This window comes from Tachypleus tridentatus, chromosome 2 (genome assembly GCF_004210375.1).
Source record: "Tachypleus tridentatus isolate NWPU-2018 chromosome 2, ASM421037v1, whole genome shotgun sequence".
NCBI classification, from domain to species: domain Eukaryota; kingdom Metazoa; phylum Arthropoda; class Merostomata; order Xiphosura; family Limulidae; genus Tachypleus; species Tachypleus tridentatus.
Window position 1 is genome coordinate 130,810,563 of NC_134826.1, and position 22,770 is coordinate 130,833,332.

The window sequence follows — 22,770 nt, forward strand, 5'->3', positions numbered from 1 at the left end:
TACGTTCTTTTCTATGGGATATCCCACCAGTTTGTGGTCACGTGCTTAGCTGCATGACTTGATATGTATTGTTAGAGCTAACGCACACGTACGCACAATCCTTGAACGAACTGGTGTTGTGATGTAGTTCTTCGATACTTAAAAAAAAGAGAAAAAGGAAGTTCCGAGGTTCGTGGAAACAGAAACGTTACTTACAAACTATTCTGGAAACAGAATTACGAAATCTCTTCACCCGTTATGTAAGCAGAGCCAACCCCCCCCCCTCAAAATAACCTCACTAAACTGTTACTTCAAACACACGGCGATTCTAAAATCATCTTTGAATCTTCATCATGTGTTTTTGTAATCAAATAACTCGAATATTTCCATCATTATCATTTATTCATGCACACATGGAAAACCATAAGGAAACTACCAGTATATCTGTACAATATTAAACGTTTCTTAATTATTAGTACTTGTAAAGAAAAGGGATATCTTACAAAACTGACCAAGATTTACATTCACTTTTAGTTCTAATAATCACAAACAGTGTAAAAAATATATAAAACTATACATAACACAAGTTCTCATCAGAAACTGAGCTCTAAGTCACTGAGTTGTGGAACATCTAACAAAAGGGTCTGTTTATTGTTGAGCACAAAGCTGTACAAAGGGCTATCTATATTCTGCCCAAAACGGGTATCAAAACCTTGTTTCTAGCGTTGTAAGTCCAGCTAACAAAAGATTCATTCAAAAGCAAGAACTTTCACATCTGTTGGTCTGTTGAATTACGACCTGTTTTGGTTCTGTTTATGAGTCACTTTAGTTTTTAGTGTCGTATCTTAATTTCTCTGTGTGCATTGTTTTCCTTTTGTGGCCGATTTTAATTTTTTTATAAAACCTTCATCACATCGACGTTATTTTTTATTGTACTTATTTTACAATTTTACTGAAGATGAGATAAGGCCATTCTAAAACGTTTTAAGCCTTTTTTTTTTCCTAATTTATGTGCATTTATTGTTCATTGTTAAATAAATGATGCAAATCTTGTACCAGTTCACTGTTAAATAAAGGTTTCAACTCTACGAATTTAATATCAACAACCAATTTAAACAATTTAACGATTAGTTAATGTGAGCAAAATAAATATTCATTGTCAACAAATCATGACTTTAACCTAATCAGTGCAATACAATATTCTGTTTAGGTCAAATCGCCGGAAAATCTTTCTTATTAAACAACGGATATACAACAACGAATTTGCCAATGCAAGTAGGCCTAATGGAATTTAAGCCTTCTCTATTGTTGCTAATGCATTATTGTGGTTTCATGGCTTATTAATGTTTTTCTTCTGTGTCTTCACAATAGTAATCAAATAATAACATTGTTTAGACTAGTATAAGGGATATATTAAAACACAACTAACATGTTTCTTCATATGTTAATAGCAAAGTAGAGTTGCAAAAACAAGTTAGGTCGGTGTTAATAAGTTTTATTACTTTCAATAACGTTGCCTCATTTTCTTTGATTTTATATGAATTTGATTGTGAAGTAGTTTAATGTGTAAGATAGAAGGCTGTCCCTTGCAAATGTTTAAATAGCATTAATCGACCATATTTGATGTTCCTTTTCCGTTACATGTTAGGAGCACATTATTTTATGATATCGATTAAAATTTTAAAAAATATTAAACGTGTGGATGATTCGACAGAATTTTATTTTTATTTTGGGCTTCAAAACGTACTGGAATATTTGGAAATAAGTAAGGCGTCAGTGCGATGCAGAAGAATTTCTGACATCCCCGTTTCGTTTACGTTAGTCTTTCACTTAAGTAGATACAGAAGGTTAATCTATTCGTTCCATCATAATAAATAGAGGAGGGGAGAGTTGTAAAGAACTGGACGTGTAGTTTAAATTAAAGTGCAGTAAGAAATTTCAAAAAAACAGTTATTAGAAACGAATCTTAAGAAATTATGAGGTATAACTTAAAGTATAACCACTCGTAATTGTGACTTATGTAGTTATTAGATGAGTGAGTGTCGTACATTAAAATGAAACGGAAAGCATTTTGTTAGCAGAAAGACGACTGTTTAATTTAGTGTACATAGAAAGATGTTTGTTACCGAAGAAAAACGTCATTAGTTAATGTGGGTGGATCGGTTGTGTCCAACAATGAACTCGGTGAGGAATCTGCTCATTTAAAAAAACAAATTCAACTCTATCGCTTTGGTTATTATTCATTAAATGAATATTTAATCACGTAGGTTTTACGACAGAATATTAGTATGTAAAAATATACAGCAGTTAAGTAAAAATGGTAAAATATTCATGTAAAAAATGTACATTTTGAACCTATGTACAACAATATATTTGTGCTTACAATGAGTGCTATTAGGGTACTAATATCGATAAATAATTTCACCATTGTTGTTGTTTAGTTGACAGTATCGTGTATTTGGTATTAACTGTTGCAAATTCTGCCTTAAGCACTGTGATGTAAAGTTGCTAACTTGGTTCTTGTAATTAGAATGTTATAATAGGTTATATTTGACTATATAACTTTAATTCTATTTACCTATAGCAATCAGGTAGTAAATGTGAAAAAAAAAACATGAAAAAATAAAATCACGAGTATAAGGTTTTGTTTTTTACAGAAGTTGAACCAAAAATAGTGTTTTGTTAATTTGTGTAGAATCGGTACTAATTGTTTTATTTATTTTAAATCAAATTACGAGAGAGAAATATTAAACGGTTATTATCACTAAAGAATCAACCAGTTGAAAAACTGTTATAGACTTTATCCGTTGTAGCAGAGTGGCGTTTCGACAACATTCAGGTTTGTTTAAACTTTTATGCAAAGATTGCGAGCCCCCTCTCGTGGTACATATTCTAACCACCATCTTAATAATAAAATATCCACCTCGTTTCTGAAGTCAGTGGGGAAATCACTTCTTCTCACAGAAAAAAAGGCCTGGATTACTAACTAACTTGCAAAGTCTGTCATTATGAAATGAAATTCTCAGTATCTGGATCTTCGTATATTTCTGGTTCTTCATCTCTATGGTTATTGATGTGTGTACGAATAGCTTATGTTTTACTCTGTGTCTCACTATTAAAAGGAAAATGTTACCAATAAATATCTGTAATTCATCGTCTTAGATTAACATATGCAATTGTTGTAGTAAACCAATCATAAATTATTCTACAATATTAATAGCCCGATTCCCTAAAATCTTCAACACAAAGATTATGCATACAATAAATCTATTAAGTTTATTGTAGCACATAAAGTGTGTATTATTTAACATAATACACACTTTTATATTTTAGAGTAAAGCTGTTTTTCAGGTTTCTAGAATGAATACTTTTATTTTAACAGTTCAGATATTTATTGCATCGAGTTGTAATTAAACCACCAAATATCACAATAATTATTAGGTTTACAACCCACGTGATGTAAAAACTGCTTCAGTATTATGATATTTATCCTACTTATAATACTTGCTGTTAAAACTGTTTTCCTCGCTATAAGTTTTACCTTACTTTCTCCTTCTAAGAATAAATAAGAACACAGTGTGTGATATAACTGACACTAGATGGCAGGGCTTATTATTTTAACTTCATAATCGTATTGTTGCGTGATGACAGTTGGTGAAGCCGAATATCCTAGTTTGATTTATTTTTATATTTATTAGATTTTTTCTAGTGATTTTTCATTTAATATCCTCAATTTACAAAACTACTTATTTAAAGTTTCATTTATTGAAATTTTTTCAACATTGTCTTCTTTCCCGTAATTATTTTTTATTTATGGTCATTTCTGCTGAAATGAATTCACTATTTGAGACTCTGAATTCTACATGAGTTAAAATATCATCCTTTATTAAGTATCAGTGAATTAATACCATTGAATACAGAAAGACTGAATTAAAAACACATATTTAAAATTATCAACACTTTTGTAAAATGTTTAAATATTTCATGCTTCTATAGTATTCTAAGTATTAAGTTAACTCTTAAATTATATGTATAGTATAAAATATAATGTTTTTATGTTGTCCTAAGTTATTATTCCAATTGTTTTTGTAAGTTTTGTTTATTTTTTCTGTTAGGCTAAAGCAAAAGTGACTAAGACCTTTAAAGAATAGATTATATTTATTAATCTTTTTCAACTTCAACCACAATTAATATGCGTATGAGTGTATATATAAATGTGTATAGAAAAACAGAAAAAAACATTCAAAGTAGTTTCTTAGAATTTCAGTTCCCTTCCAACTTTGTTTACAATATATATGTGCATCCTTTGAGTATGCTAACTTCTTAGTAACTCAATAAATGTCTATTCGAGTTCCAAGTATCGCACATAATATATCTTAATTTACTTTTCCTACAACACCAATGACTGTTGTTTTTTCAATTGAATGATTTCACCACTAACTATGTTTCTTTTGCCATCTAGTGGAATATTAAAGTACTAAGAACAATAACAACTTTTGTACGTAATGGACGTATGACATATTATGTCTGACATTCCAACAATGTAATACTTGTTCATACATTGAAATAACAATGTATTGAAACAGGAGTTGAATGAGCATAACAATACTGTTCTTTTATTAACAATATAGATCTTATTATGTACTTTATCACGTTTGTTTCTCACAGTTCACTGTGATGCGATCACATATGTTCAGGCGTGTTTTTTTAATTAAATTTGTTACTGTACAGAATATTTCATTTTGCTGATTGGTTATTGTTTCCTCACATTTTTAATATTTGTTTCGTTTTTGTCACGAGACAATGGTGCTGACAGCTACTCACGGTTACTCGTCTTCAATTCAGATGAATACAAAATTGTATTTTGATATTAGAGATAGCTTAAATCCTTAACTCAATAATTTTAGTAAACAGAATTTTTAAAAGTTTTATGACATAAAAACACAAGATAGAAATGTAAAAGCATATCTGGTCGGTTCTTAATAATGATTGAATTTCTGTGCGAATAAAACTGTAAAAATAAAATGTTTGGATAAAGTAAAATAAAAATATATTGATTAAGTAGATTCTTCCTTGATTACGAGGTGCGTCGTAAATCATAAATTTTGGCTTCTTTCGAACTTCAATGAAAAGAAAATTGATTTTTCCGTCGCGTACTGTACAAATAGTTGTCGATCCAATCCTTTTTTATCCTGAACCTTCGTCGTAACGCCCCCTATAAAGAAGACTAATAATAAGCTTTTGAAGTAAAACATGACAACTTTTTTATTTTTTATATTTTATTTTCTCTTTCAAAGAGCTTACGTACTTTTGCAACTTTTTTTTAAAATTGTGTTTTGTTAATGAAGAACATCTTGTTTGAAATAACTTAAGATTGACTAAAACATAATGTAATCCTGCAGTGACTTAAAAAGTTCTGTACAAAAAAAAAGGAACAGAAACCAATTTGTAAATCTATTTTTATGGATAGAAAAGTTACATATATTTGTTTTGTTTTATTTCGTCAACGTTTCTAATTTAATACAGACGTTATGAAGTGAACGACTTTCTTCTTTTCTTTACGTAATGCTTGTTCATTTCGGAATTCAATTGTATTCTTTTCCTGAGGCCAGAATTTTAAATTATTCATGTTACAGCATTCTATGAGAAATAGGCTTAACAAAAATACAAGTTGTAATTTTTAAACTGAATTTAATGTAAGTTGAAGAAACTTTGACATTATTTTTCATTTTTGTAAATTTTAAAGACTAGTAAAAACATTATAATTGTGTTTTTCTTTAGAATCTACTATTACCTTTCGAACTTTAACTTCAGTCTTAAATAATTTAATATTACAATTATGAATATATATTTTACATCATGATAAATTCAGCATTAGCATAGTGAGCACACATTTAACCCGATAAGTTCAGTACTAACATTGTGAGTATGCATTTATCCCGTTGAATCGAGTATTGACATAATGAATATACATTTAATTCGATAAATAATAATATTTCGAGTATACATTTAACCGGATAAATCTGGTATTAATTTTATGAGTATACATCTGAATATTCATTATTACTATTATGAATGTACATTTAACCTGCTAAATCAGCTTTATACTTACAAATTTATGCCTAGCTTTAGAAATGTATTATAATCAGAGTTGTATGGTTAGACTGTTATCACTGTTTATTGATCTTATAATTAAGCCAAAGTTGGTGGTTTTCAACAAACAAGCTTATATATATATATATATATATATAATACGTCGTCCTTAGTAAAAATTTAAAAATGTTACATGTAGTTATTCTTTTATATCATGTGAATTTATCTTAAATTGAATAGTAGGTTAAAAGCTTGCTAGTTTTCATTAAAACTTGATATTCAATAATGTTATGTTTTAGAGAACTTTCTTTAGCTTAGACTTATGTTTACATTATCATCAGGCCTTACTTGTAAACTGTATAAGCTCTTGTTTCTTGAAGCTTAAGACTATGCAATAAAGTGTTCTCTGAAAACGAAAATAACTCAGAAGTGTTGTATGAAATAAGAGAGTGGGCTTCCTAATATCTGATGACACCACATTATTGCGTTACGTAGGCGAGTTAATTAACACTAGCAGTACATAGAAATTTATTTACTCATTTCTAATGTTCCCTCAATACGTTTCAATGAACACAGAAATGTTCATTTATTGTTAGGTAATGTAGTTTCCCTCAATGCTTTTTAATGAATATAGAACGTTCATTCATTGTTGGATAATATTATTTTCATCAATACTTTTTAACTGATATTGGAATGTTCTGTGCTGTTATTTAATAAAATTTTCATCAATACTTTTAAAGAATAATGGAACGTTTATTTATTGTTATTTAATGATTTGTAGTTCATATATCTAAACAAACAGATTGTAGATCATTAATGAATGTTGAATAATATTGAAATTAAATTTTATAGTATTGTTTTATCGTTTAAACGGAGATAAACAATGTTACATATACTTGAGGTTATTTAAATATTAATATTTGTAAATAGTAATATATGTAAATATTCGTTATGTAACTTCTATTACTTTTCAACTTACATTGTAATATATTTATGTAAAATTACTGAATTCGATGTAATCCTATTTCTTGGTCAACTCAAACATTACAAGAAACTGATGCATCATTAGAGTCTCAAGCTGTTAATTGAGTAATAAATTATTTGGGATTTTTTTATCGAGTTTCGTTCTCCTGTAATAATTAGGAGACGATCTCCTATTGCAAGATTTATTCTCATTTAATTTAGCATTTCGAAATTTCGTCTCCAAATTTTTACAGCTGAATGAAGCTCAGTACACTTCTTTGAAAGATTGATGGCCCACCATCAAGAATACATCTTGAAAGGAACCTCGTTCTATTCTTGATAAATATCCTCATCTTTAAACTGGCCAATCACTAACATGGTTTAACTCCTCGTCGATGGTTTGCTCTGTTTTGCTATTGTTGTTTTGTTTTCATAATACATAGATTTTGAATGTGCTAACGTGCTTTTAAAGTACACAAAAGTGTAGTTAGTTGTTAAGTTTTGATTTACCATTGAACAAATGGTACAACATCATAACCTTTGAGAAATTAATACATAAAACTATTTCATATTTGCTCTCTTTGCTGATTTCATGTTTCATTTGCTTCATATGTGTGAGCTAATTTTTGAAAAAGTGGCTGATTTTTAAATTTGTCAAAAAAAACACGAGAGGTCTCTTTGGAATTTTTCTCATCTTTTAAATAATAAAGATTTTTCTTCTCTCATTGTATTGCTTCAGTCATTTGTTATCGTTCCAGGTTTTTATTTGTCAACCATGATGGAATCATTACGTCCAAAATTGATTATTAAGCAACGTTTCTGTATATTCTATTTCTTTGTGCACTCCCACCCTAGCTCAGTTATACAAGTTTGAGGAATTACAACGTAGGGATTCGGGATTTGATCCACGTGGTGGGAAGAGTACAGATAACACATTGTATAGTTTCACACTGAGAAGAACATAAAGAAATGTTGGCTCTATTCTTGATAAATTGTGCAGCTGCTTAAATATTCCAGTAAAAACCTGATATTATGGACATTACGAATGAGGTATTACAGTCATTGTTACATTAGGGAAACCACTGTATTATATTGTATATAAAGTATAGTCATTTAAACAATAATTGTATAGTGCGATAATTGATTTATAGAATTAGAATCACTGTGGTAATAGTGATCCAGGTAATAACTGTATAACGTGTTAGTGACTAGTTTATAAAATTACAACAGTTGTATCATCGAAATAACAGTTATGTAATGTGAAAAATAATTAGTTTCTAGAATTTCAATCACTGTGATAAGAGTGATCTAAATAATTTATATGTATATATAATAGCCAAATGTCTGTCACGATCTGTATCTTCTTAACGGTTAATCGTAGAAAGAAATACGTTTTAAAGTATTTATTTTTACAGAAAAATTACAGGAATTTCTTTGGGTTTTGTTTGTTTTCGGAATTCCTAAAATTTAATATCAATGCATTAGTTTTCGTGTGTGCTAAACGGTCAACCGGATAAAAAAAAACGTGTTAAGAAAACAAATGTTTCTTTTTGTGAGGGAATTTTAGGAAAACAAAACGGAACTTCTCTGTCAACTGATCGAAAGAAATATTTTGAAAATTAGCGCATGAGCGGAAAAAAATGCTAACACAGAGGAAACGTGTTTAAGTATGTATTTGATGTTTTCTGATTATATATATATATATATATATATATATATCTTTTAGGTATTATATACATACATGATTTTATTGTACCATGTAGAATAAACTGATTCGAATTGAATATCTCCCCTTTGACACTTCTTATAGAAATGGAAACTATTAAAAAGAGCTGATCTTTCCTTGCTTTCAGTAAAATGACAATGAACGCTGCCACTCAGCATAAAAAAAAACACTTTCGAGGCTACGTAGCAAACCTGTTGTACTTGATGCACCCATTGCATCGAAACCTAAACAGTTTTGTCAACAATGCATTTCACTCTGTCTCCTTTGCTTAAAAACGAACGCAATGCAATTGTCCTTACTGAAATAACACATGGAATGACAAAACGAGCCATAAACAATCGTATTACGCATACAACCTGATCCAAAGGATTGGGTTGAGTGTACAGCTTTTATTTATTCATCTCTATTTTGAGAAAAATTACCGTTAAATTGTTCCAATGGACAACTTCTAGTGGTTATGTAATGCACTAGTTTGTTTATAAAGTCACAACAACTGCATCTATAGCATTCCAATTAATGATTCTGTAATGCGATAGTTAGTTCATAGAATTATTACAATTATGACTATTTTTAATAATAACCATTATTTAAAATAATGGTTATGTGATACGATAATTTGTTTATAAGATTACAGTAGTTTAACAGTAACAGTCCGGATACAGGCAGTATAACCTAATTTTATGCAAATTTTATAGTTATTTTAAAGACCTCAGTTGCACTGGGTTATATAAATATTCCCTAATAAAATCATAAGAGTAAAAACCCCTATAACAATTATTTAATATGATTATTATTCAAGTTAATGACATTTGTTTTAACGTTAAAATTCCTGTTTCAGCCATCGTATGTCAATTGCATAACACGACTTGTATAATTGCTATACCAATAATGATCACAGTTACAGGTGTTTATTTGTTTGTTTTGAATTTCGCGCAAAGCTACTCGAGGGCTCTCTGCGCTGGCCGTCCCTAATTTAGCAGTGTAAGACTAGAGGGAGGGCAGCTAGTCATCACCACCCACCGCCAACTCTTGGGCTACTCTTTTACCAACGAATAGTGGGACTGACCGTACCATTATAACGCCCCCACGGCTGAAAGGACGAGCATGTTTGGTGTGACGGGGATTCGAACCCGCGACCCTCTGATTACGACTCGAACGCCTTAACACGCTTAGCCATGCCAGGCCCAACAGCTGTTTAATAGAGGAATTATTATTATTTCTAGCCTTTGTAAGAGTAATGTCGTAGAACTTGCAAACGGTTATTGTTCTTAAATTATTGTAATACATAACTGGAATTGGCTTTATTGATGTATTATTGAGCCTGTATCTTATGAGGAAATTGTGTGGAAATAATGGATATATGAGGCCATTTTCTTCCCACCCACCAATAAAACTGAGCGTTCCGATACATTTCTTTCTTCATGTTTCTCTCTGTTTGGCTTAAAAAACCTCACAAGCATTAAAGTGAATGTAATATGTTACTTTTAGTTGTTTTAAATCTCGATAGTTACTATTCCTATGACAGTACGTGAAGCATTACTGTAATCAATCGAGGTATGTGTCCACGTGAGCCATACGTGCATCTGGTCACGTGACTTACTTTTCTCAAGTATTACTCACTGGATATGGTGGGTGTTTTTTATTATTATTATTATTATTCATAAAGCTTCACAAAGAGGTATTTGTGCTCTACCCACGCCAAGTATCGAAATCCGGTTTTTAACAGTATAAGCCCGTAAACATCCCGCCGTGTCGCTAGAAGGCGGATGTGGCAAATGTAATGTGGTTGTTATGTTGTAATAAACTCACCTGTATTATCACTCATGGGTTCTTGGAACAGATTAGCATATGTTTCTTACTAGTGAGTGAACGTGCAATAAAATATTAATTTACTGTCCGTAAATATTCTAAGAAACAAAGTAGAACATGAATCACTTTATTATAATAAATCTTACGAATTCCACAAATCAGAAGATAAAGAGGAATTGTTCTAATATTAAAAATTATTAAGATAACAGTGCGTATTCATCTCCAGTTGTAAACGTTAAAGTTAGGTTTAAGGTTAGCTTATCTGGACTCGTTCTCAGAGACCCTCAGATTATGCAGTCTTCCATGTTTTACTGGATGCCACCTTTGTTGTTTGAAATTTTGAAATTATCTTTGAAAGTAAAATATAATCAGTATTATATATCATTATGGAAATCACTCTTTACTACAGATTTCTTCTTCACAATTCTTTTCAGTTATCTGTTTCATTTTGCCAGTTTTAGGTGTCAGACCCAATTGTTTTAGTTTATTCGTTTCGCATTCCTCATTTCGACAACTTTCAATAACATCATTGTCTTAATTTATCTATTTCGTTTTCAGTACTTTCGACAGCTTTAATATGGGAAGTATTACTGTAATCAATCGCGGTGCTTGTCTACGTGCACTATATGTGTATCAGTTTAAAGTTAGTTATGTTGGAAATAGTATTCAACGTAGAGCACCTGTTGATAAACATTGGTAATGCATACCCATTACGAGGCGAATCTTAATCAAACGTTGAGCGTATAAGCAGTTGGAACCGATAGATAATACAGGACTTCCTTTGGGCCTGGCATGGCCAAGCGCGTAAGGCGTTCGACTCGTAATCCGAGGGTCGCGGGTTCGGGCCCGCGTCGCGCTAAACATGCTCGCCCTCCCAGCCGTGGGGGTGTATAATGTGACGGTCAATCCCACTATTCGTTGGTAAAAGAGTAGCCCAAGAGTTGGCGGTGGGTGGTGATGACTAGCTGCCTTCCCTCTAGTCTTACACTGCTAAATTAGGGACGGCTAGCACAGATAGCCCTCGAGTAGCTTTGTGCGAAATTCCAAAACAAACAAAGGACTTCCTTTATGGTCACAACTGTATTACATGAGGAGTTTTACTTCTGTATGAAGAACAAACATCACAGAAAAAAAACAGGTATTGTATTTAAGTCCTGAAACATCATATAGTCCTTTGTTAAGAAGTATTTTCTTAAGTATCTCAGAGTTTTATTCCCAAACAGCTATCAGTAGCGTGCAGTATTAACACACTATTAACTAATCTTTGTAAATGTGCCTATCAGTAGGTCACTCATATTTCGCTCTTCTTGTCCACCACTTTGGCAGTTGAACAATTGCCAAAATATTATAACATAAAATTTCTTTCTCTTCACTCGAATATAAGTTAAACAATTCTGTTACTATAATTTCAAGCTTGAAATATGAAAACGTATAGAAATTTAAAAAAAAATATATATGGAAAATTGTTACAAAACATCCGCCATCATTTATTAAACTTTAGCTTACTGCAACAGATGGCGCCTCAATAGTCACTATTAAAGTACTGACAAAGTTTATTGCCAGTGAAAGTGACAGCGGTCGCCATGGTAAATTAGTAGGTACGTTATCAAACGTTGTGGGGGAAATAATCCATTTCGTATTTGCTTTTGTACACTTCTGTAGTGTCTTACCCTCTGGTAGGTGTAATAAAAAACAACAGAAACATAATATGTAATTATAAATAAAGTGATAAACGAGTGACACTCTTCATGAAAAAAAAGTGTCCAGTTAAAATATTTCACATACTTTCAGTTAGTAATTGATTTGTGGTATATTTGATACTGCGTGAACGTTAATGATATTATTATTGTTAATTTTTTCAAAATATTACTGTAAGGTCACGTACATTGGCACTTGCAAGAAGTGACAAGAGAGAGCATTTACATAAATGTGTAGTCTTAACATCTTAATTAAACTAAATATTTTTAGCAATTTTTTACTAAAACTGAATATTTGTGTTCGAGCACACATTATTTTGGCCTGTAGACTTACACTGTAAGAGCTGATTACTTACATGATTTGTCACCTACGGCCACGTGCTATCCTTAAACATTACTCGAGAGTCTCTTTCTTTGAATTTCACACAAAGCTACACGGATGCCACCTACACTAGCCGTCCCTAATTAGAAGTATAAGACTAGAAGGAAAACAGTTACTCATCACTACACACCGCCAACTCTTAGGCTACTCTTTGACCAACGAATAGTGGGATTGACCGTAACATTATAACGCTATTACAGCTGTAATTGCACGTATGTTTGGTTTGATAGGGAATTCGAACACACGACCGTTAGATTACTAGTCACTCACTCAAACCACCTAGCCATTCCAGGCTGTCATTCCAGTGTCACGTGCCAGCCATAAGGTAATTTTAATCATAGTTTAATCAGCCAGTTTGTTTTAATACGGTCATTCCTTTCTAATGCAAGGACTGAAAGCATAATATGGAATATAACGTATCATCATTTTCGAACATGTACAGAGCAGACGTGATTTCTTAAGACTTAATTCATCCGTTGGAAACAGGCTTTTAAGATCAACATAATTTTATTAAGAGTTTTTTTCTTTCTGCTTGTAATGATGTTATATACATGTAGAGCAATCAAATGAAACTCAGTTTTTAAGTTTGTTAAAGATATGGGCTGTATAAAAGATAAAAATTGAAAACACGTGAAATTAAGCTGCTACAAACACAATTCCAGAGAATCTGGTACAATATGGCAATAGTGAAGTGTAGTATTGAAGCATTATTTTACCTGCATAACTGATATTAAAAAAAGGTTATTTGTTTAGCACTCTTGTAAAAACTAAGTGAATTATATTGAATGTACTGCCTGTATAGCATTGTGGCCACTATGGCGCAATAATAGAGTTTTTGTTTTGCTTGTTTTTTTTCATTCTTTTTGTTTGTCATATACTTGTTGTCTTGTGTCTACAGAAACTGTACTTTTAAACGTGAATTCTCGAACAGAAAAGCAAATATTTTGAGTAAAACCATTTCATTAATAAACGTTAATCTGATTTTTTCGCGATAGAAGAATTTAAAGGAAGTATTTTATGGTGTTCGATCGTTGTATCTTCAGTATCTTACCAAAATATAACGGAATTGTCTTTTCATAGGAAACAGTTAGTCAAAAGAAATGTCAAAAAGAGACTGTGGCTGTTCCATTTCTTACGAAACTGCTGATATCCTATTTAAAGTCGTAAAATATTCAAGACGTTAGCCAAGTCTTCATGATGAGGTCGTTATAGTTATTAAAGTCTCTTACATACAATCCATAATTCACTTAATGAAGATTTAGACCATTCCAATAAATGTGCGGATTACATTCTGTGTTAAAAGTACAGATTTAAACTGTGATGTACCGCCTTAACAGCACTTTAAAAAAAGTCCAGTTTATTTGAATATCGTGAAACTGCTTAACAATCGAAAGCGTGAACTCTTACGTGATATTTTATCTAGTAATTAAGTTGTGACAGAATGATGAAGAAGGGATGCATAATGTTAAGCCTTATTACGTTATGTGGTCAAGCCTTTTTATATTACATCTACTAATAATAGATGGCGGTAAGCAACATAGGAAAACTTAAGGGTGCTTAAGCTTGGTTTCCATCGTTGTTATCGGAAAAGCAACGTTTCGTGGATAAGGATGGTGATAGGTGTTGACTCGTCTCGATTCGAACGTTTTGGCTCTTCCCCCCCTTCCCTTATCCATTAATAATGACACGAATAACCGTAGTCTAACCGGATTATATAGACTCCAGCTGTTGTTACACTTTATTGGGCTGTTCTTAGGAAACTCTGTATGGATTATATCGGCTCCAGCTATTGTTACACTTTCCTAGACTGTTCTCAAGAAACTCTGCTAGGGATTATATAGACTCCATCTATTGTTACGCTTTACTAGACTGTTGTTAAGAAACTCTGCTAGGGATTATATAGACTTTAGCTATTGTTACACTTCATTGGGGTATTCTTAAGAAGCTATTCTGGGGATAAGATAGACTCCAGCTATTATTACACTTTATTGGGCTGTCCTTAGGAAACTCTGCTATGGTTTATATAGATTCAAGCTATTATTACACTTTATTGGACTGTTTTTAGGAAACTCTGCTTGGGATTATATAGACTCCAGCTACTGTTACACTTTAATGAGCTGTTCTTAGAAAACTATGCTAGGGACTATATAGGCTCCAGCTGTTGTTATTCCTTATTGGACTATTTTTAGGAATCTCTAGAACTAATTTGTTTAATTTCATTTCAATTTTATTTTGTTCAAACAGCTAATGTTTACTGATCTGGATTATATTCTAACATGTTATATGATGAAAGAAAGAAAAGTGTATATGCGTGTGTGTCTGTAAATGTCAGACCTTAGGAAATAATTTGTATAAAATTTCAAAGTAGTGTAAATTATTACAAACAGAGCCCTTGGGAGAAATGTGAAAGTATATACGAACCATTCCTTGTTTTTTTATTATTATTATTGAATTTCACGTGAAGCTATTTGAAAGCTATCAATGCTAGCAGTTACTAATTTAGCAATAATAGACAAGACGGAAGAGAGCCAGTAAGCACCATCCACCACCGACTATAAGGTTACTTTTTGCTTGAAAAACAGTAGGATTAACCGTTACTTTATAATATCCTAAAAGCTAAAAGGGCGACCATGTTCGATGATTGTAACTCGATCCTGTTATCCACATATTATCGTAAGGAAAGCTTTCATTGTGAAATAATTTTATTAATGGGTTAGTGGGATTTTCTTTCATCATTATTCACTGAGCAAAATATATATCTGTTAACGACAGGCTTATTAATAATAAAAAATAAATATATTAACATTCTTAACATTACCAGAAAAAAGTATATTAACATGCTTATTCTTACTAAAAAATAGATATATTAATAGCCTTAGTCATACTAGCAAAATAATTATATTAGCAGGCTTATTCTTGCAACAAAAATGAATATATTAACATGCTTAATCTTACTTGTAAATATATATATTAATAGGCTTATTCTTACTAAAAATAGATATATTAATAGCCTTAGTCTTACTAGCAAAATAATTATATTAGCAGGCTTATTCTTGCAACAAAAATAAATATATTAACATGCTTAATCTTACTTGTAAATATATATATTAATAGGCTTATTCTTACTAAAAAATAGATATATTAATAGCCTTAGTCTTACTAGCAAAATAATTATATTAGCAGGCTTATTCTTGCAATAAATATATTAAGATGCTTAATGTTACTAAAATATATATAAATTAATGGGCTTATTCTTATTAGAAAAAGAAATATATTAATAGATTTACTTTTACTCTCGTTTTGCCTCACTCTTCTAGAGCTCCCGGTTACAAAATACTTTCTATCAACACAGTGGAAAGTGCTAATAAAAATATTAACCAATCATTACTGCAAGTGTGTTTTGAATTTCTGTTACATATTAGGATAACCGGTAATTAAAACGTATATTACGAAATGCTTTTGGTGTACATATGCTTCATTTAACTATTTATTGTGGTACATTAGTAGTGTCATTGAAACCTAATGACGCTAAAATTATGGGCTCGATCCCTGCAGTGCAAATAATTTCCAGCGTTTCCTATAAGACGAGGTGATTATTAACGCGTAATTGTTTCTAGGTATCATTGCGTTAAATAAAGTATTTTCGTGTTTTTATGAGGATCAGTGGAAATATTAAGGTATGACACTGCCTTTTATCTAGGAAAGCGAGTGTAGCTATTGTCTTCTCTGTATTGTACACTTGTCAAGTCTTGTGGATAGAATGGTCAGAAAACAACAGGTGGCGAGCTAGTCTTTTCCACAGGAAACACAGTTTTATACTGTTCTTGTATGGTAGCCAAAATATTGTCAGTTTTGGAAAGAACAACCTATTGTTGACTCTTCAGTACGCATTCTGCTGGGTTCTGTATATCTTTACTTAACATGCAGACAATATATATGAAGGAATGCCTATTATAAAAAGGTATATTTATTAACTTTGTTTTTTGTCTTCAATAACAGGAACATTTTTTTTCTCTTGGTAGTAAACAAAAGTTTTATTTATGCACAAAGGAGAGGTCATCAATTTAGCTGAGAAGCTGTTTTGAACGGTCAAGTTTGCCCTCTGTAAAAATCATTAAAATAGTTATTTGTGTTAACACTTGGTCATTGAAACTGTTATTTTCTAAATGTATTGACTAGTTAGGAATATAGAAAATTTGTTTGGTTTGTTTGTTTTTGAATTTCGCGCAAAGCTACACGAGGGATATCTACGCTAGCCGTCCCTAATTTAGCAGTGTAAGACAAGAAGGAAGGCAGCTAGCTATCACCACCCACCGCAAACTCTTGGGCTAATCTTTTACCAACGAATAATGGGATTGACCGTCACATTATAACGTCCCACGGCTGAAAGGGCGAGCATGTTTGGTACGACGGGGGATTCGAACCCGCGACCCTCGGATTACGAGTCGAATGCCTAAACGACCTGGTCATGCCGGATTAGAAAATTGGTTTAAAATAAACATTGCGAAATGTATATTTTGGAAGTAAATGATCTGAAGTAAACATTGCAAGATGTACATTTCGGAAGTCAATGATCTGAAATAAACATTGCAAGATGTACATTTCGGAAGTCAATAATTTGAAATAACATAAAGAGTTTAAGTATTACGTGCTATTTATAACACGACAACAATACACTGTTGTATATCTCAGTAGTCTTACTTTATGTAGATTTATTAAACTTGTAAGATTTTATTATACAGAGTCGATATTGAGCTCACGCTGTTCAATACGTTGTCCAGTTAGAGCTATGTAACTGGTACGCGAGCGTTTCTTCAGCTTATATAATTTAAACTTTAGCTCTACGCACATTTAAGTCCTATATGTAACTTAATAATAACTGTTTGTTAGAGAATCGTGTTATTACTTTAGAATAAGAGTCAATACACCAATGGAAGTTTGCTTGTGTTGGATATTTATGTAAAGCTACAAAAGTTTCCAACGCAACGCACGTAACTACTGTTACTTTAACCCTGTAGCTTTGATACAAAAATGAGCTCCTTGTCTTTCATATAAGACCAATCTTCTTGTGGATAAATGAGAGCCTTTTTTGTTTTCTTTTTAAGGAATCACTTGCTATTATTTAGTAAATCTCACAGACAGAATGGCAAAGTTGGACCCGATTCACCATGGTGTCTGTGTGTATAATGTAGAATCCAAACATAATATCCAAACAATCTGAACATTAATAAAATCGTGTTACTCGTCTATAAAGAGAATCTAATGTGTTTGAATCGAGTTTATGTCTAATATAAAAAGCAGAAAAGGGTGTCATATAAAAATAAGTAAACTATAACTACATAGTTCTGTATTGAGTTTTACTCAAAGCAGAAAAGGGTGTCATATAAAAATAAGTAAACTATAACTACATAGTTCTGTATTGAGTTTTACTGAATACGCTTGTATATTACAGAAAAAAACATAAGTAATCCAAAGCATCGTATAAAGTTAAAATTTACTGTCACTTTGTTCCTGTTGTTGTTTCTAGCGTTAACACAAAATATTTTTCTCTGTCCTAACTTGTATTTAATTTGAATATAAACAATCGAAACTGTGCCTCAGATATTATCATACAAATATTAGTCTTCTTATACTGTTAAGGTCTGAGAAAATGACTTCTTGAGAGAAGTAGGGATATGAAATTTAGCGTATGCAAAATAACCCGAAAATAAATAATGATGTTAAACAAAATTCAAAACAGAACACTACTGTTTATTCCCATGTAAGTCAAAGTTCGTAAATAAAATTTAACTAAAAAGAAAGTTTCCACTTCAGCATATAAATTTTTTCATACACTTATGTTTGTTAGCCTCAAAATATATATCCTGTATGCGCCAAACTACAGTTAACGTATACAAAATATATAATCGTATGTATTTTAAAAATCGCAAGCGCAGCTCGACATATCCAGGAGGTTAGGGCGCTCTATCCGTAATCTGAGGGTCAAATGTGTGTTTTCTCATAGCAAACCCACATTGGGCTATCTGCTGAGTCCACCGAGGGGAATCGAACTCCTGTTTTTAACGTTGTAATTCCGTAGACTTACCGCTGTGTCAGCGGGGAACGCAAATTCGAATTCCCATCACACCAATCATGCTCGCCCTCTCAGTCGTGGGGACGTTATAATGTGACTGTCATTCCCACTATTAGTTGGTAAAAGAGTAGCCTAAGAGTTGGCGGTGGGTGGTGATGACCAGCTTCCTTCCCTCTACTCTTACACTACTAAAGTAGGAACGGCTAGCGCGGATAGCCCTCGTGTACTTTTGCGCGAAATTTAAAACAAACAAACAGTTTCTCAAACACATTAACCATAGAGAATAATGTTTTTAATTATGAGTTAAAGTAGACCACACATATACACTGCTGGCCAAAATCTTAAAGCCAATAAACATTAAGAAAAAATATACATGTTGCTTTGTTAGGGTCAGCCACTTATTCGAGTAGAGCTTCGAAAGATGAAAATTAGAAAAGGAAAATAAAAATAAAACTTTTATAGCATTTAATAGGGAAAATGTGAACACTATGAAATTAGCCTAAATACTAGCTGGTCAAAAGTTTAATACTATACCAAAAAGGAGTCCTAAAGATTGTAGTAAATGCCCAACAAGAGGTCTCAGTGGTGAGTTGCATGGCCGTCATTGCGAATAACTTCAAACATACAAATTTTCAGTTTTGTATTTAGTTTTGTGGTTTTCATTCGCTTTGGCATGGTCGATATAAGTGTTTGCAGAAGGCTGGCTGGAATGTTGTTCCAAGTGGTGAAGATGGCTACACGAAGTTCATGTACTGTTTGGAATTGACATCTATTTCTATAGACTTCCCTTGCCATCCACCCAGAAACATTTTCAGTGGGGTTCAGTTCGGGCGAGCACGCTGTATGGTCCAAAAGAATCACGTTATTCGCCATAAGAAAGTCATTTGTCCTACGGGTATTGTGGATTGCAGCATTGGCCTGCTGAAAGATTCAGTCATTTCCACACAAGTGAGGGATTTCTGTCAATACGAATACTCTCTCCAACATGCCAATGTAGCCAGTTGCTGTTTGACGCCCCTGTATAACCCATTGTTCCATGGAAGGAGAAAACACCTCAAATCATGATGGAACCTCCTCCACTGTATCGTGTAGAAAATGTCTCCGGTGGGATATCCTTATCTTGCCAGTAACGGTGGAAGCTATCTGGACCATCCACTTTTCTACGTCCCATGTTTGGTGCTTCTCAGCAAAGTTTAACCGAGCTGTTTCATGGTGTGAAAGGAGGCGTGGCCTTTGGAGACGTTTACGGTTTTTAAAGCCTTTCTCTCGAAGATGCCGTCTTATTGTTCTTGAATTGCATTCTGCGTCCGTAAGGGCTTTAATCGTGTTCAACGATTGGCTGGTGTTTTGCCGGACAACCCGTCGAATCCTCCTGCTCAACGCCGGCGAAGTTTTCTTGGGCCGACCACTTGAAACTTTCGTTCCGTATCCCTCAGGGTCTTTTAAGAAATTTGCAACAGCAGTTTCACTACGCCCAGTCTCACCAGCGATGACACGTTGAGAGAGTCCTTGCTTTTGCAGCTCGACAATTCTGTCACCTTCAAACTCTGTCAACATTTTACCCTTTGCCATGTTTTTATTCAATGTAACACAGTTGATGTCAGTAAGAGATGTTGACAACGCTAATGCTTGAACACAAATGACTAAATTTCGTTACGTGTTTACCGATTAACGCTTCATTTCAGTATGGTCATAAACTTTTGACCAGCTAGTATTTAGGCTAATTTCATAGTATTCACATTTTCCCTGTTAAATGCTAAAAAGTTTTTTTTTCCCCCTTTTCTTATTTTCATCTTTCGAAGCTCTACTCAAATAAGTGGTTGACCCTAACAAAGTAAAATGCATATTTTTTCTTTATGTTCATTGGCCTTAAGATTTTGGTCAGCAGTGTATATATATAACAACAGTACAAGCATTTAGATTGTGTTGTTTTCGTATTTCAGTATATTATTTCGCAGTTTGCATATAAAGTCACATATTGATATTCCTATTTATAGCTCCAGTATAAATAAGTATTTGTGTGAATATGTACAGGCTAGTGTACTGTAATTTGAATATACCTTTACCCTAAAGAAATTCCAGTAAAATAATTATCAAAATCTTTCCAACTGAACGCATATTTTCCACTTTGTTTTCCCCCTCTTTTTGGCATATTGCTATCTACACAGAACCGTACAAATAACGAAACAACATCAAGCCTATTTATTCATTTTAATTTATGATAAATATCTGAAGAGACTGTTAACTCCAAAATCGTACCAATTAAGTGTTCTTGTCTGCCATTAGACCGAGTAAAATGTTATGATGTCCAAAGTTTAAAACAAAAAAGTCTGTTTCTTCGCGAAATCTTCCAAGCTGTTGGTTACTGAGCAGTTAATTAAACAGACACTGAAAAAGAAATTATCACAGACTATCTCAGGAAGAAAATTGTATTCTGACTAAGATAAGATTTCAAGATAATTTGGAAGAATTTCATAATCAAAGTTTGAAATGTAGAAAAAAAAGTCTTTGGAATGGTCTGATAGAAATAAAATATGTACTTTATGTCTTTGGTAAAAATCTTTATTAGAGAAACAGGAAGAATAATAAGTCAGAGCCCCAAAATACCCAAAAGAATCATCCAAAGTTGAACATTTTTACAACACAGAATAATAATTTAAGGTAGACAATTAATAGACTATATATACTGAAGAATAGTGAAAAACAAATTAAAGTAAACTTTCAGAATAAATATCAATAAACCAAATTTTAGATAGACGCCTTATAAAAAAAAAAATTCAACAGCTACCTCAGTGACCAATCAAAGTTCACTGCAGCTGTAGCTCTCTTTCAGGGCCGCTTTATTATCTTACACTTTCTCCCTTTTTGTTCAAATTGCTGATCTTATGAAGTACTTAACATGGATCGCGAAACAGATTTTTTTAATCAGAAAAACGGTAGTAAAAGTGCATAGAAAACTCGATCCATACCAAACTGTTTTTCTATCTGCTCCATATCTCACTTGGCAGCACTGAGAGTTCGAAAGATATTTTTGTTCATGTACTTTGCAATGAATAAAATCAGGTTTTTCACATTCATTCGTGTATTTTGTAATTATGTTTTTTTGCCATAAACATCGCCTTATGCGACAAATTTACGAGCTAAATGGTCAGGTCAGATACTCCAATTGTTTATATTTAACCGTCTTTAATTTTATATGTAACGACCAAATGTAGTAAGAGTACAGCAAGCAATAGTATCCAACCAATCAAAGTTTATCCCGGCAATTCTGAGCCGAATAACGGAATTAACCTTTACTTTTGTAGTACTTCAGGCCCGACATGGCCAGGTGGCTAAAACACTTGACTCATAATCTGAAGGTAGCAGGTTCGAAACATGCTCACCCTTTCAAGCGTGTGGGCGTTATAAAATGACGGTCAATCACACTATTCATTGGTGAAAGAGTAGCCCAAGAGTTGGCGGTGGGTGGTGATGACTAGCTGCCTTCCCTCTAGTCTTACGCTGCTAAATTATTTTCCACAAGAGATTAATTTTATTTCACAGTCTCTACATGTGTGTAAATAATTTTTATTTAGTTGTTTAAAGAAAAATCTCAAAATGATCTTTACTATTTTAATAAGCTGAAAATTATATTTTTGTCTCGAAACTTAGTTGAAATAAATTGCAAAGTGACCATTGGTAGTTTACTTCTTTAATAAACCGGAAAGTGACCTTTTGTCTTCAACCTAAATTCAAAGTTCAAAGTGTTGTTTGTAGCAAAGGAATAAAACCAACAACAAAACTGCGCTATGGGTTATCTGTTCTGTTTTCGTCATGCGTATCGAAGCTCGTTTTTGTTTCGCATTATAAACCTTCAGACTTACTTCTGGGCAACTTCGAATCAGCCACTTCTGCTTGGCTAACTTAATAAACCTGAAACTGTTTGTTTTTCTTTTAGGTTAGCTTGTCATAAATAAACTAAGATCTAAATAACTGGATCCAATAAATATAAATGAAGCCAAGTACTAAACTGACATCTTTGTAAATCTAAAACTGAGTTCTCTTGTAT

At 32.5% G+C, this 22,770-nt stretch overlaps 1 protein-coding gene across 5 annotated transcripts in view; it reads left to right on the forward strand.

The window, feature by feature from the left end:
• Positions 1-22,770, forward strand: part of LOC143245105 (patj homolog) — a 548,212-nt gene that overhangs the window by 446,852 nt on the left and 78,590 nt on the right. Inside the window, exon 18 of one of the 5 annotated variants that reach the window (XM_076490995.1) lies at positions 7,290-7,448. The exons of 3 other annotated variants lie outside the window; for them this stretch is intronic. In XM_076490995.1, the coding sequence (XP_076347110.1) occupies positions 7,290-7,325 (36 nt within the window). In that variant the 3' untranslated portion in view covers positions 7,326-7,448. Of the gene's footprint in view, positions 1-1,189; positions 3,419-7,289; positions 7,449-22,770 lie in introns of those variants that run through there. One more of the 5 variants, XM_076490996.1, reaches the window with a different exon arrangement.